The sequence below is a fragment of the Scomber scombrus genome, chromosome 21 (assembly GCF_963691925.1).
Source record: "Scomber scombrus chromosome 21, fScoSco1.1, whole genome shotgun sequence".
Taxonomy (NCBI): domain Eukaryota; kingdom Metazoa; phylum Chordata; class Actinopteri; order Scombriformes; family Scombridae; genus Scomber; species Scomber scombrus.
Genome location: NC_084990.1, coordinates 24,388,720 through 24,402,876, shown reverse-complemented (window position 1 = coordinate 24,402,876; position 14,157 = coordinate 24,388,720). Strand labels below are relative to the sequence as shown.

General features: G+C 44.1%; 1 protein-coding gene across 1 annotated transcript; it reads right to left on the bottom strand.

Annotated features, from left to right (window-relative positions):
- Nucleotides 1-667: 667 nt before the first annotated feature.
- Nucleotides 668-10,482, bottom strand: LOC134003165 (HEAT repeat-containing protein 1-like). Its single transcript, XM_062442292.1, has 9 exons — nucleotides 10,448-10,482; nucleotides 9,206-9,363; nucleotides 8,501-8,717; nucleotides 7,919-8,060; nucleotides 3,704-3,805; nucleotides 3,450-3,590; nucleotides 2,616-2,827; nucleotides 1,781-1,996; nucleotides 668-773 (listed from the first exon to the last, which is right to left on the bottom strand). Exons 2-9 carry the CDS (start codon nucleotides 9,345-9,347, stop codon nucleotides 668-670), a joined length of 1,278 nt encoding a protein of 425 aa, XP_062298276.1. The 5' UTR covers nucleotides 9,348-9,363; nucleotides 10,448-10,482.
- Between the last annotated feature and the right edge of the window lie 3,675 nt (nucleotides 10,483-14,157).

The window sequence follows — 14,157 nt, the reverse complement described above, 5'->3', positions numbered from 1 at the left end:
CTGAGGACTCATTGTGATCAGACCCATCATTTCCTCTCCATCCTCTTCTCTCTCCTCTCCTTCTTCTCTCTCCTTCCTCTCTCTCTCCTCTCCTTCCTCTCTTCTCTCTCCTTCCTCTCTCTCTCCTCTCCTCTCCTTCCTCTCTCTCCTCTCCTTCCTCTCTCTCCTTCCTCTCTCCTCTCCTTCCTCTCTCCTTCCTCTCCTCTCTCCTCTCCTTCCTCTCTCTCCTCTCTCCTTCCTCTCTCTCTCTCTACTCTCCTTCCCTTCCTCTCTCCTCTCCCCTTCCTCTCTCACCTCTCCTTCCTCTCCTTCCTCTCTCTCCTCTCGCCTTCCTCTCTCTCTCCTCTCCTTCCTCTCTCTCCTCTCCTTCCTCTCTCTCCTCCTTCCTCTCTCTCTCCTCTCCTTCCTCTCTCTCCTCTCCTTCCTCTCTCTCCTCCTTCCTCTCTCTCTCCTCCTTCCTCTCTCTCTCCTCTCCTTCCTCTCTCTCCTCCTTCCTCTCTCTCTCCTCCTTCCTCTCTCTCCTCTCTTTCTCCTCTCTTCCTCTCTCTCCTCTCTTTCTCTCTCTCTCCTCTCCTTCCTCTCTCTCCTCCTTCCTCTCTCTCTCCTCCTCCTCCACACATGAAAATAGACTTGACTTGAATAATGAATGTAAATAAAAGACTCAGACTCACTTGGACTCGAGCAGTCGGACCAGAGGCAGCAGACGTTGGTTGAGGTCTGACAGGTTTTCAGCAGAAAGTTCAGTCTGACTCAGATATTCCTGCAGCAGCAAACTGAAACAGAGACGCTGATGTTAAAGTCCTGAGCAGAGGATAAAGTCTCTCTGTGTGTGTTTGTGTTGCTGCAGCTCAGTGAAATACATCAGAAACACAATATAGATCCATATGTGATCTATGTGAGTTTATTTCACCTCTTCAAGGTAAGGCTGCTCAATTAATTGAAATTTGATCGTGGTTACGATTTTGGGGCAAAACAATCTCAAAATTAATAAAATCGGGGTGAAATTATTTAGCAAAAAGCTGGGCATGCTGTGTGTGCGTTAAGCGCAGGCGGGGAGTTCTGGTCCTCTGAAATGAGGCCAACGAGGAAGTAACTTAAAACTGCATTCTATCAAAAGGCCACCAGGGGGCGACCGTTTTTGGTGTCAAAAGGACTTCCGTCTCTATACAAGTCAATGGAGAATTCACCAACTTCTCACTTGATTTCTAACCTCAGTAAACGTTTTCAAAATGTGTTTATGGTCTCAATCGCTAGTTTAAAGCCTTCTTCAATGCAGTATGATGTTCATTTGGGACATTTTGGCCTCCCTGATTTTATATGTGACGATAAAGCAGGGTATGCATTAGGGCGTGGCTACGTGGTGATTGACAGGTTGATTGGTTCACAGGTTCAGGAGGGCGCCTCATGCTCCTCCTGATGCCCATATAAGTAGAATCCCTGTTTTAAATTTTTCCCAGCATGCACCTGAAATGTTCAAGATGGCGCTGCTCAGATCCGATACTATTGGCCTCCGAGCAGCAGTCCACAAACCAATGGGTGACGTCACGGATGTTACGTCCATTATATATACAGTCTATGGTTAAGCGGCAGATAAAAGGCTGCTTGGAGAGAAATGTATTAAGCCGAATGTCCAATAAATGCAGCATGTTTCTAAAGTTGTTTTAATAATCGTGATTATGATTTTTTTCCATAATCGAGCAGCCTTACTTCAAGGAGACGTTTTACATGTTTAAACTCTACTGAGCTGCAGCCTGTAAATGAAGAACACTGCTGAAGTTACCGAGCTACGGTCTGGTCCAGTCCTCTGGTCAGAGGAACGTTCTGCAGCGTCGCCTCCAGCACGGCGAGCTCGTCCGCTTCGCTCTGAGCCGAGCTGAACGCGGCGCGGAGCAGGTGAGGAAGCAGGTACGACAGCAGAGGAGTGACGTCATGAGTCACTGACATCACCTGCAGCACGGAGACGAGAGGAGGCACCGAGCAGAGAGGAGTGCAGAACCTGAGGAGGGAGACACAGAGGGGTTAGAGGAGGAGGAGGAGGAGGGGGAGGAGGAGGAGGAGGAGGAGGAGGAAGAGGAGGACAAAGAGGAGGATGAGGAGGAAGAAGAGGAGCAGGAGGCAGAGGAAGAGGAAGGAGGAAGAGGAGGGGTTAGAGGAGGAGAAGGAGGAAGAGGAGCAGGAGGAAGAGGAGGAAGAGGAGGAGGAGGAAGAGGAGGAGGAGGGAGACACAGAAGGATTAAAAGAGGAGGAGGACGAAGAAGAGGAGGAGGAGGAGGAAGAAGAAGAGAAAGAGGAGGATGAAGAGGAGGAAGGAGACACAGAAGGGGTTAGAAGAGGAGGAAGAAGAGGATGATGAGAAGCAGGAGGAGGAAGAGGAGCAGGAGGAGGAAGAGGAGGAAGGATACAGAGGGGTTAGAAAAGGAGGAGGAGGAAGAAGAAGAGGAGGAGGAAGAAGAGGAGGACGAAGACGAGGAAGAGGATGATGAAAAGCAGGAGCAGGAGGAAGAGGAAGAAGAAGAGGTGGAAGAAGAGGAGGAGCACAAAGACGAGGAAAAGGAGGAGGAGGAGGCAGAGGAGGAGTGCGAGGAAGAGGAGGAAGAGGAGGAGGAAGGTGGTACCGTGTCCCGGCGGCTCCCTCCTTCTGGCTCTGCAGCAGGACGATGAGGCAGCCGATTCCTTCTTTCGGAAGCGTCGGCTCTCTGAGCAGAGACTTGCTGATGAGGACGGCCAGCGTCTCCACCAGTGCGTCCTGCATCACCACCTTCACGGCCAGCTGGCACACCAGCATGTAGGACGCCGCGCGGTAGTCCACCAGCGACGACTTCAGACCCTGAGCACAGGAAGTGACACGTACATCAGACTCACACAGACTTCCTCCAGGAGGGGAGTTCTGGTCCTCTGAAATGAGGCCAACCAGGAAGTAACTTAAAACTGCATTCTATCAAAAGGCCACCAGGGGGCGACCGTTTTGGTGTCAAAAGGACTTCCGTCTCTATACAAGTCAATGGAGAATTCACCAACTTCTCACTTGATTTCTAACCTCAGTAAACGTTTTCAAAATGTGTTTATGGTCTCAATCGCTAGTTTAAAGCCTTTATTCAATGCAGTATGATGTTCATTTGGGACATTTTGGCCTCCCTGATTTTATATGTGACGATAAAGCAGGGTATGCATTAGGGCGTGGCTACGTGGTGATTGACAGGTTGATTGGTTCACAGGTTCAGGAGGGCGCCTCATGCTCCTCCTGATGCCCATATAAGTAGAATCCATGTTTTTATTTTTCCAGCATGCACCTGAAATGTTCAAGATGGCGCTGCTCAGATCCGATACTATTGGCCTCCGAGCAGCAGTCCATAAACCAATGGGTGACGTCACGGATGTTACGTCCATTTTATATACAGTCTATGCTTCTTCCACACTGAAGATCAGATGAGTCTCGGAGGGTTTTTTACCTTCTGGACGTACGGCAGCAGTTTGGCGATGATGGCGTCCGACACTTTGTCCACGGCGTCCAGAGCGGGGACGATGGTGGAGGCGTAGAAGGAGAAGATCACTCTGAGCTGAGAGGAGGTGCCCGACTGTCCCGAATACGCCTGAAAACAACAAGAAAATAATAATGAGATATCTGAGTTCTTCCATCAGGAGGAAGCAGGGAGGACTGGACTCATCAGTACACCAGTAGCTGACCCGGCAGGTGAGATCTTACCTGGATGGACTTGGTGACCATGGTGCAGATGAAGTCCATGAAGCTCAGGTCTGTGTAGCAGTGAGTGATCAGAGTCCCTCTGGCCAGCGGCACGCCGGGTTTCTACAGAGAGAGAAACTCAGCAGGGTCACATGATGGCTTCACCTGGAAGTACTGTCCGTTATACAGCAGTACTGTCCATTATACAGCAGTACTGTCCATTATACAACAGTACTGTCCTGTCCGTTATACAGCAGTACTGTCCATTATACATCAGTACTGTCCATTATACAGCAGTACTGTCCATTATACAGCGGTACTGTCCATTATACAACAGTACTGTCCGTTATACAGCAGTACTGTCCATTATACAGCAGTACTGTCTATTATACAACAGTACTGTCCATAATACAGCAGTACTGTCCATTATACATCAGTACTGTCCTGTCCGTTATACAGCAGTACTGTCCATTATACAACAGTACTGTCCATTATACAGCAGTACTGTCCATTATACAATAGTACTGTCCGTTATACAGCAGTACTGTCCGTTATACAGCAGTACTGTCCATTATACAACAGTACTGTCCATTATACAGCAGTACTGTCCGTTATACAGCAGTACTGTCCGTTATACATCAGTACTGTCCATTATACAACAGTACTGTCCATTATACATCAGTACTGTCCGTTATACAGCAGTACTGTACTGTCCATTATACAACAGTACTGTCCGTTATACAGCAGTACTGTCCGTTATACAGCAGTACTGTCCGTTATACATCAGTACTGTCCGTTATACAGCAGTACTGTCCGTTATACAGCAGTACTGTCCATTATACATCAGTACTGTCCATTATACATCAGTACTGTCCATTATACAGCAGTACTGTCCTGTCCGTTATACAGCAGTACTGTCCATTATACAACAGTACTGTCCATTATACATCAGTAACTGTCCATTATACAGCAGTACTGTCCTGTCCGTTATACAGCAGTACTGTCCATTATACATCAGTACTGTCCATTATACAGCAGTACTGTCCATTATACAGCAGTACTGTCCATTATACAGCAGTACTGTCCATTATACATCAGTACTGTCCATTATACAGCAGTACTGTCCGTTATACATCAGTACTGTCCATTATACATCAGTACTGTCCATTATACAGCAGTACTGTCCTGTCCATTATACAACAGTACTGTCTATTATACAGCAGTACTGTCCGTTATACATCAGTACTGTCCGTTATACATCAGTCCTGTCCGTTATACAGCAGTACTGTCCGTTATACAACAGTACTGTCCATTATACAGCAGTCCTGTCCATTATACAACAGTACTGTCCATTATACAACAGTACTGTCCATTATACAACAGTACTGTCCATTATACAGCAGTCCTGTCCATTATACAACAGTACTGTCTATTATACAGCAGTACTGTCCTGTCCATTATACAACAGTACTGTCTATTATACAGCAGTACTGTCCGTTATACAACAGTACTGTCCGTTATACAGCAGTACTGTCCATTATACAGCAGTACTGTCCGTTATACAGCAGTACTGTCCATTATACAACAGTACTGTCCATTATACAACAGTACTGTCCATTATACAGCAGTACTGTCCTGTCCATTATACAACAGTACTGTCTATTATACAGCAGTACTGTCCTGTCCGTTATACAGCAGTACTGTCCGTTATACAACAGTACTGTCCGTTATACATCAGTACTGTCCATTATACAACAGTACTGTCCATTATACAGCAGTACTGTCCATTATACAGCAGTACTGTCCATAATACAGCAGTACTGTCCATTATACAACAGTACTGTCCATTATACAACAGTACTGTCCATTATACAACAGTACTGTCCATTATACATCAGTACTGTCCGTTATAAAGCAGTACTGTCCGTTATACATCAGTACTGTCTATTATACAGCAGTACTGTCCGTTTATACATCAGTACTGTCCATTATACAACAGTACTGTCCATTATACAACAGTACTGTCCATTATACAACAGTACTGTCCGTTATACAGCAGTACTGTCCGTTATACAGCAGTACTGTCCGTTATAAAGCAGTACTGTCCGTTATACATCAGTACTGTCTATTATACAGCAGTACTGTCCGTTATACAGCAGTACTGTCCTGTCCATTATACAGCAGTACTGTCCATTATACAACAGTACTGTCCATTATAAAGCAGTACTGTCCATTATACAGCAGTACTGTCCATTATACAACAGTACTGTCCATTATACATCAGTACTGTCCGTTATACAGCAGTACTGTCCATTATACATCAGTACTGACCATTATACAGCAGTACTGTCCGTTATACAGCAGTACTGACCATTATACAACAGTACTGTCCATTATACAGCAGTACTGTCCATTATACAACAGTACTGTCCATTATACAACAGTACTGTCCATTATACATCAGTACTGTCCATTATACATCAGTACTGTCCGTTATACAGCAGTACTGTCCATTATACAGCAGTACTGTCCATTATACATCAGTACTGTCCGTTATACAGCAGTACTGTCCTGTCCCTTATACAGCAGTACTGTCCTTTATAAAGCAGTACTGTCCGTTATACAGCAGTACTGTCCATTATACAACAGTACTGTCCATTATACAGCAGTACTGTCCTTTATAAAGCAGTACTGTCCGTTATACAGCAGTACTGTCCATTATACAACAGTACTGTCCCATTATACATCAGTACTGTCCATTATACACCAGTACTGTCCTTTATAAAGCAGTACTGTCCGTTATACAGCAGTACTGTCCATTATACAGCAGTACTGTCCATTATACATCAGTACTGTCCGTTATACAGCAGTACTGTCCTTTATAAAGCAGTACTGTCCGTTATACAGCAGTACTGTCCATTATACAGCAGTACTGTCCATTATACAACAGTACTGTCCATTATACATCAGTACTGTCCGTTATACAGCAGTACTGTCCTTTATAAAGCAGTACTGTCCGTTATACAGCAGTACTGTCCGTTATACATCAGTACTGTCCATTATACAGCAGTACTGTCCGTTATACATCAGTACTGTCCATTATACAGCAGTACTGTCCGTTATACAGCAGTACTGTCCATTATACATCAGTACTGTCCATTATACAGCAGTACTGTCCAATATACATCAGTACTGTCCATTATACATCAGTACTGTCCATTATACAGCAGTACTGTCCAATATACATCAGTACTGTCCATTATACAGCAGTACTGTCCATTATACAACAGTACTGTCCATTATACAGCAGTACTGTCCGTTATACAGCAGTACTGTCCTGTCCATTATACAGCAGTACTGTCCATTATACAGCAGTACTGTCCATTATACAGCAGTACTGTCCATTATACATCAGTACTGTCCGTTATACAGCAGTACTGTCCATTATACAGCAGTACTGTCCATTATACATCAGTACTGTCCATTATACAGCAGTACTGTCCATTATACAGCAGTACTGTCCATTATACAACAGTACTGTCCAATATACATCAGTACTGTCCATTATACATCAGTACTGTCCATTATACAGCAGTACTGTCCATTATACAACAGTACTGTCCATTATACATCAGTACTGTCCATTATACAGCAGTACTGTCCAATATACATCAGTACTGTCCATTATACAGCAGTACTGTCCATTATACAGCAGTACTGTCCATTATACAGCAGTACTGTCCATTATACAGCAGTACTGTCCGTTATACAACAGTACTGTCCATTATACAGCAGTACTGTCCGTTATACATCAGTACTGTCCATTATACAGCAGTACTGTCCATTATACAGCAGTACTGTCCGTTATACAGCAGTACTGTCCATTATACATCAGTACTGTCAATTATACATCAGTACTGTCCATTATACATCAGTACTGTCCATTATACAGCAGTACTGTCCATTATACAGCGGTACTGTCCTGTCCATTATACAGCAGTATGTGGCAGTATATATAGTGTTGGAAGCATTTAGTAGTAGTATATATTTAAGTATGTGTATTATATTTTTTACATATGTATTTAGTAGTATATAGGTAGTAGTACATAGCAGTATTTGTTGCAGTATTAGTTGCAGTATTTGTTGCAGTATTTGTTGCAGTATTAGTTGCAGTATTTGTTGCAGTATTTGTTGCAGTATTTGTTGCAGTATTTGTTGCAGTATTAGTTGAGGTACCTGCAGGCAGTGCAGCCAGTTCCAGCGGTTCGTGGTGTCTTTGATCTTGAGGAGCTGCAGAACTCTGACGAACACGTTGGTGTCGTGATACGGCAGCGCGCACGCCAGCAGGCTGTCGGGGTTATACAGCTGGATGTGGAACCTGCAACACAACAAGGAGGAGGAGGAGGAAGAGGAGGAGGAGGAGGAGGAGGAAAGAGAGGAGGAGGAGGAAGAGGAGGAGGAGGAGGAAAGAGAGGAGGAGGAGGAAGAGGAGGAGGAAAGAGAGGAGGAGGAGGAAGGAGGAGGAGGAAAGAGAGGAGGAGGAGGAAGAGGAGGAGGAAAGAGAGGAGGAGGAAGGAGGAGGAGGAAAGAGAGGAGGAGGAGGGAGAAGATGAGGAAGAGGAAGAGGAAAGAGAGGAGGAGGAGGAGGGAGAGGACGAGGGAGAGGAGGAAGAGGAGGAGGAAAGAGAGGAGGAGGAGGGAGAGGAGGAAGAGGAGGAGGGAGAGGAGGAAGAGTTAGATGATGATAGTAAACTGTTATCTTATTATTTCATTCTGAGTCTTGGAGTTGTGGATATATTTCGGTGTCGGTCGGCGTACCGGTGAACGAGCCACTCGATGCACTTGTGAGCCGGCTTGAGGAGGAAGTACGGGCAGAGGCGGGTCAGGAACAGAGACACGCCGGCGTCCAGCTTCTCGTTGACTTCCTTCGACTGGACGCTGCGCTCCAGAGTCAGCGAGGCACGACTGAACAGAGTGTCCTCAAACTCTGAGAACGCTGGTTCGATTCCCAGCAGCTCCTCCAGCCCTGTGCAGCCTGGGAGGAGGAAAAGGAGGAGGAGGAGGGAGAGGAAGAGGCAGAGGAGGAAGAGGAAGAGGAGGAAAAGAAGGAGGGAGAGGAGGGAGAGAAGGAGGAGGGAGAGGAGGAAAAGGAGGAGGGAGAGGAGGAATAGGAGGAGGAAGAGGAGGAGGAAGAGGAGGGAGAGAAGGAGGAAGAGGAGGCGGAAGGAGAGGAGGAGATGGGAGAGGAGGAAGAGGAGGAGGAAGAAGAGGAAGAGGAGGAAGAGGAGGAAGAGGGAGAGCAGGAGGAGGAGGAAGAAGAGGAGGAAGAGAAGGAGGAAGAGTAGGAGGAGGGGGAGGAGGAAGAGGAAGATGAGGAAGGAGAGGAGGAGGGAGAGGAGGAGAAAGAGGGAGAGGATGAGGAAGAGGGAGAGAAGGAGGAAGAGGAGGAATAGGCTGAGCATCATCAGGAGGACAGTAACAGGATGTACAGAGTAAATAAACTAAGGTGCAGCTCAGACTCACCGAGGGCGTAGAAGGTGCTGCGGTCCATCGTCGCAGCATCTTTGGGGTCAAACAGCAGCGAGGCGACTTCTCTGCGGCTCAGCAGGTCGGCGTCGCTCTGAGGCAGCGCGAGCCGCTTCAGCTGGTGAGCCAACGATGTCATGATGATGTTTGTTTATCTGCTGGAGACACAAAGAGTTAACTGAGCTGCTCCATGTCATCACTACTAACACTAGAGGAGGGATCCTATCAGCATCCTATGAAACATGGATATGACCTTTGACCTCAGGATTATTATCTCTATTATTTCCCCAGACAGCAGATCATCAACAGAAGTATTAACAGTAACAAGAGACACAGCAGGAAGAGTATCATATAAACACTGGACAGACTACACCACAGCTCCCAGTAGCCCCCCTGCATCCCCCTGCATCTCCCAGTACCTCCCATCACCTCCCAGTACCTCCCAGTACCTCCCAATACCTCCCAGTAGCTCCCTGCAGCTCCCAGTAGGTCCCAGCAGGTCCCAGCAGCTCCCAGTAGCACCCAGTACCTCCCATCACCTCCCAGTAGCAACCAGTACTTCCCAGTAGGTCCCAGCAGCTCCCAGTACCTCCTAGTACCTCCAAGCAGCTCCCAGTACCTCCCAATACCTCCCAGTAGCACCCAGTAGCACCCAATACCTCCCATCACCTCCCAGTAGCTCCCAGTAGCACCCAGCACCTCCCAGTACCTCCCAACAGCTCCCAGTACCGCCCAGTAAATCAACAGTAAACAGAGAGAGGCCACATTATTATTTATTATAAAGAGGGAAAATAAAGCTGATGAATTATTTATTATTAATTATATTAAAGCCGAATTAAAGCATGAATCTTTCCTGTTTGGAGACTTTATTAAAACTACTTCTGTGTAACTTTAAACTATTTTAAACAACCTGAAAACATTAAATATGAAGTTTCTTTAGTGAGGTTTGGTGTGTGCGTCATTAATTATCATTATAACATCCCGGTTTACTCTTACTGTAATCAGATTATAATACAGCACATTAAACTTTATATTATAATGTGTTTAAAGAGTCAAATGTTAACAATAAAATAAAAATAAAGCCACAAAGGAGCAAATGAATGCAGTTTATCTATAATGAGTTATAGTTCAGATAACTCACAGTAACCAACAACACGCTAATAAACTGTTAAAGTAACACAAACTTAAACATTATAAACATTATATGTGGAAATAAATGAAATTAAACTTTAATCAGACCTGATAGTCTCGCGGTGCTCAGCACATGGACTCACACACACACGCTGTTGATACCGGATGTGACGTAGTTCTACCTCCGGGGTCACACAGCCCTTCAAAGTAAGAAAACTTTTTATACGATTATTACGATTAAATTAATACAGTAAAATATTAGTCTAACAGTCAGTCTGTGTTTGTTTTAGGGTCACGACACTTTGTGGTTTGTTAAAGGAGGATTTTTATGTTATTTGGCAAAATATCACAAAATATCACAATAAATCACAGTTTGTAACAGTATTTAGTTGGGTTTTTTTGCAGTATTTTGAAGTATTTTTGCAGTATATAACAGTAGTTTTTGCAGCATATAACAGTACTTTCTGCAGTATATTACAGTATAATAATAGTATAATATAGGTCTATAATATAGTTATAACATGTTAAATATTTTAAAAAAAATTAGGGGAGAAAACGCTGCTGAGCAAAAATCTTAAAGGTCTGACTTCAGATGAATGAATATGTTTCCTTCTTTGTGTGTTGAGTTCATCAAATTTCAGCCTTAAAAAAAAAAGAAGTATTTTTACAGTTCTCAGATATACAATAAACAGTGTGTAACAGTGTGTGTAGTAGTGTGTAGCAGTGTGTAGCAGTGTGGTAGCAGTGTGTAGCAGTGGTGTAGCAGTGTGTAGTAGTGTGTAGCAGTGTGTAAAGGGTTATAAAGTGAGGAGTAGTCACCTTATATACAGTCTATGGTAGTGACCTATCCTCTGCGGAGGGTTACGCTCTGTGACGCAGCGGCGCAGTGCGTCCTCCGGCCCGCCTGGGGGCGATGAATCCCTCCGCAGCCATAAAAGCCCAGCGGCTCTATTTAATGGAGCGAGCGACCGGCAGCTGCTTCTTTCTGTGTTTATCTGCCTTCAGTTAAAGATGTCAGCCGATTTATAGACGATGTTTCTACTTTATAAGAGTAGTTTTAACTAAAACACTGAAGCTTTTGTTGCTCCGGCGTTTTTTTAACCAGTAAAACCAGCCTGTAAACCAGCCAGTAAAACCAGCCTGGCTCCTAGCAGCAGCTAACCGGCCGTTATTTCTCCGTTGAACCCCGCTGAGGAAGACTCTCCTGCTGGTTGAAAGCCTCCGGTGTTTTGTAAGTAGTTAAATCTGTTGTTTTAGACGTGGTTTAATGTTTTTGTCGGTTTGAGAGTTTAACGTTAACGAGCCGGCTGTTCGTTTTTCGCGGGCTCCGCCCACCATCGCGACGTTTCATTGGTCGTTCGGGGACGTCGTCTCTCTAGCTCTACACGGATTGGTCAATTCGAGAACGTCATCTCTCAGAGCTCCACACTGATTGGCTGGAAGCTGACAGTCTCTTTAACTCTGACACACGTGGGTGAGGCCAAAATATTGTTTATTTCTTTTATTTAAGACGAATAACAGCGCAATTTATTATATATTATAGACCCGAATATTCTCAAAGGTAACACAGAAGCAAAGCAGTAAATAGTTGGGTTTACAATATATAAAATAATATTACAATAATATAAAAATGATAGCAGCAACATCCCATCATCTATAACTTTATTATTAATGTCATTGATAATATATCATATCATACAGTGGAGTTAAACCTTCAGCAGAATATAATCTGTAATTAATATTTTATAATCAGAGGATAAAATGAGCCAGTGACTCAGCAGAGAGCACTGCAGCCCCCCCAGCAGGCGGCTCAGAGCGCTGCTGCAGTGCCCCCAGCAGGCGGCTCAGAGCACTGCTGCAGCGCCCCCAGCAGGCCGCTCAGAGTGCTGCAGCTCTGCAGATAGCTCATAATAGGCTCAGAGAGGAGGCTGCTGGGTAATCAGAGAGGCTTACTGAAGCTGCTCACCTGTCTGTCAGACACACAGCCTTCACCTGCAGCTGGAGGTAAGTTTAACTCACCTGTGTTTACCTGAAGCTGCAGGACAGGAAGTAAGAGTACTACTGAGGGTACTTTACTTGCATACAGTTTGAGGTACTTGTACTTTACTGTAGTACAGTTTGAGGTACTTGTACTTTACTGTAGTACAGTTTGAGGTACTTGTACTTTACTGTAGTACAGTTTGAGGTACTTGTACTCTACTGTAGTATTTCCATGTGATGCTACTTTCTACATCTCAGAGGGAAATATTGTACTTTCTACTCCACTACATTTATTTTGACAGCTTTAGTTACTTTTCAGATGCAGATTTGACACAATGGATAATATAACAAGCTTTATAAATACAACACATTGTTAAAGATGAAACCAGACAGCAGTGTGTAGTCGCTCACATTTCAGATGTCTATGAGTTGTTAACAGCTCCACCAAATACTGGTTTTCCCCCTCTAAACTTCTCACATGCTTTCATTTCTATAAATGTTCAAATGATCCAATATTTCACAGCAAACAATCAAAGATTAGAGAAAAAGTCAAAAAACTGAAAACACATTTTTGTATCAGAACTTAGTTTGTTCTTCTTTCCCCATTCATCATCTCACCACCCCCTCACATTTATCTGCTGAACCTTTGGAGGGGCCCCCACCCCTAACCCTAATTTCCAGCACATGTATAATAAAATGATGATGTAATAAATGTTGTTTATATAATAATATTATTATTATTATTTCCAGCCTGTTTATCAGAAACATAAAAAATAAAATGTATTTTAATTAAAATGTTTCCTGTTGAGTTAGGACACAGCTGGAACAGTTTATTACAGAAAAGTAATTTTATTAAAATGTTTTTGATGTCATTATTCAGTCGCTGTTCTGAGGAACCAACTCAGAGTTATTCCTTACTACTGCTGCTAGTTTAGTTAACTATAATAACCCTGGTTCAGCCTGAGATAACTGATTCAGATCTGAAGGACTAATTCACCTCAGAGGGCTCAGACACATTTTTTCAGTGTATCTGTTACCATGGTAACCCTAAACTGACTGACCAGACTATAAAATGTTTGGATGATTTATCTGTGATGAGCTTCAATACATAAAACTGAAACTGAAGCTGCTCATATGATGCTCTGTGAAGGGCTCAGCCTCATTGTTTTATCATAGTAAAGTTATATATGATATATTATTATAGATTATTATGCACTGGTTTTTACTGGTCCAAGCCCAGCTGAGATCAAACTGGGCTGTAAATGAATCTTGCAGCAAGTTATGATGATCAAACAGCGTCTAAACGTAAAGTTTTAATAAAATAAAAACAGACTTGAATGTTTTCAGCCTGAGAGGAAAACTGTGTGTGTGTGTGTGTGTGTGTGTGTGTGTAGGGGCGGAGCTTTAATCAGCTCAGTGACCTGCAGCTCAAACAGGAAGTGTTGCTCACAGCAGTGTAAGCAGGTTTAAGGTGAACTTGAAGCCTGCTGCCACACAGCTCTGTGTGTGTGTGTGCAGCTCTGTTACCTGGAATGAGTGTGTGTGACGAGGACGTGGATCTGCAGAGCTGGGGCTGGACCGACCTGTGTGTATCCTCACCTGTTCTTCTTCTGTGGTGGTAGTCCTCTGTGTTTGTTCTCAGTGTGTGTGTGTGTGTGTGTGTGTGTGTGTGTGTGTGTGTGTGTGTTCAGACTGAGCTGCAGAGTGTTTCTGATCAATATATCAGCACACAGTCCGTACAGACAGCTTTAATACCAGTCAGCTGTGTTTCATTAGTAAGCTCCATTAAAAAAAAGACTCATATCTATTTAAAGAGTTCATGTTCAGCTTTTATGTTT

What these genes read in the sequence shown, in the direction of transcription:
- LOC134003165 (XM_062442292.1), bottom strand. Translation starts at nt 9,347, where the DNA reads ATGACATCGTTGGCTCACCAGCTGAAGCGGCTCGCGCTGCCTCAGAGC. An exon ending in CAGCACCTTCTACGCCCTCG is followed by an intron (nt 8,718 to 9,205) that starts GTGAGTCTGAGC and finishes TCCTCCTCCCAG; the next exon opens with GCTGCACAGGGCTGGAGGAG. An exon ending in TGGTCACCAAGTCCATCCAG is followed by an intron (nt 3,591 to 3,703) that starts GTAAGATCTCAC and finishes TGTTGTTTTCAG; the next exon opens with GCGTATTCGGGACAGTCGGG.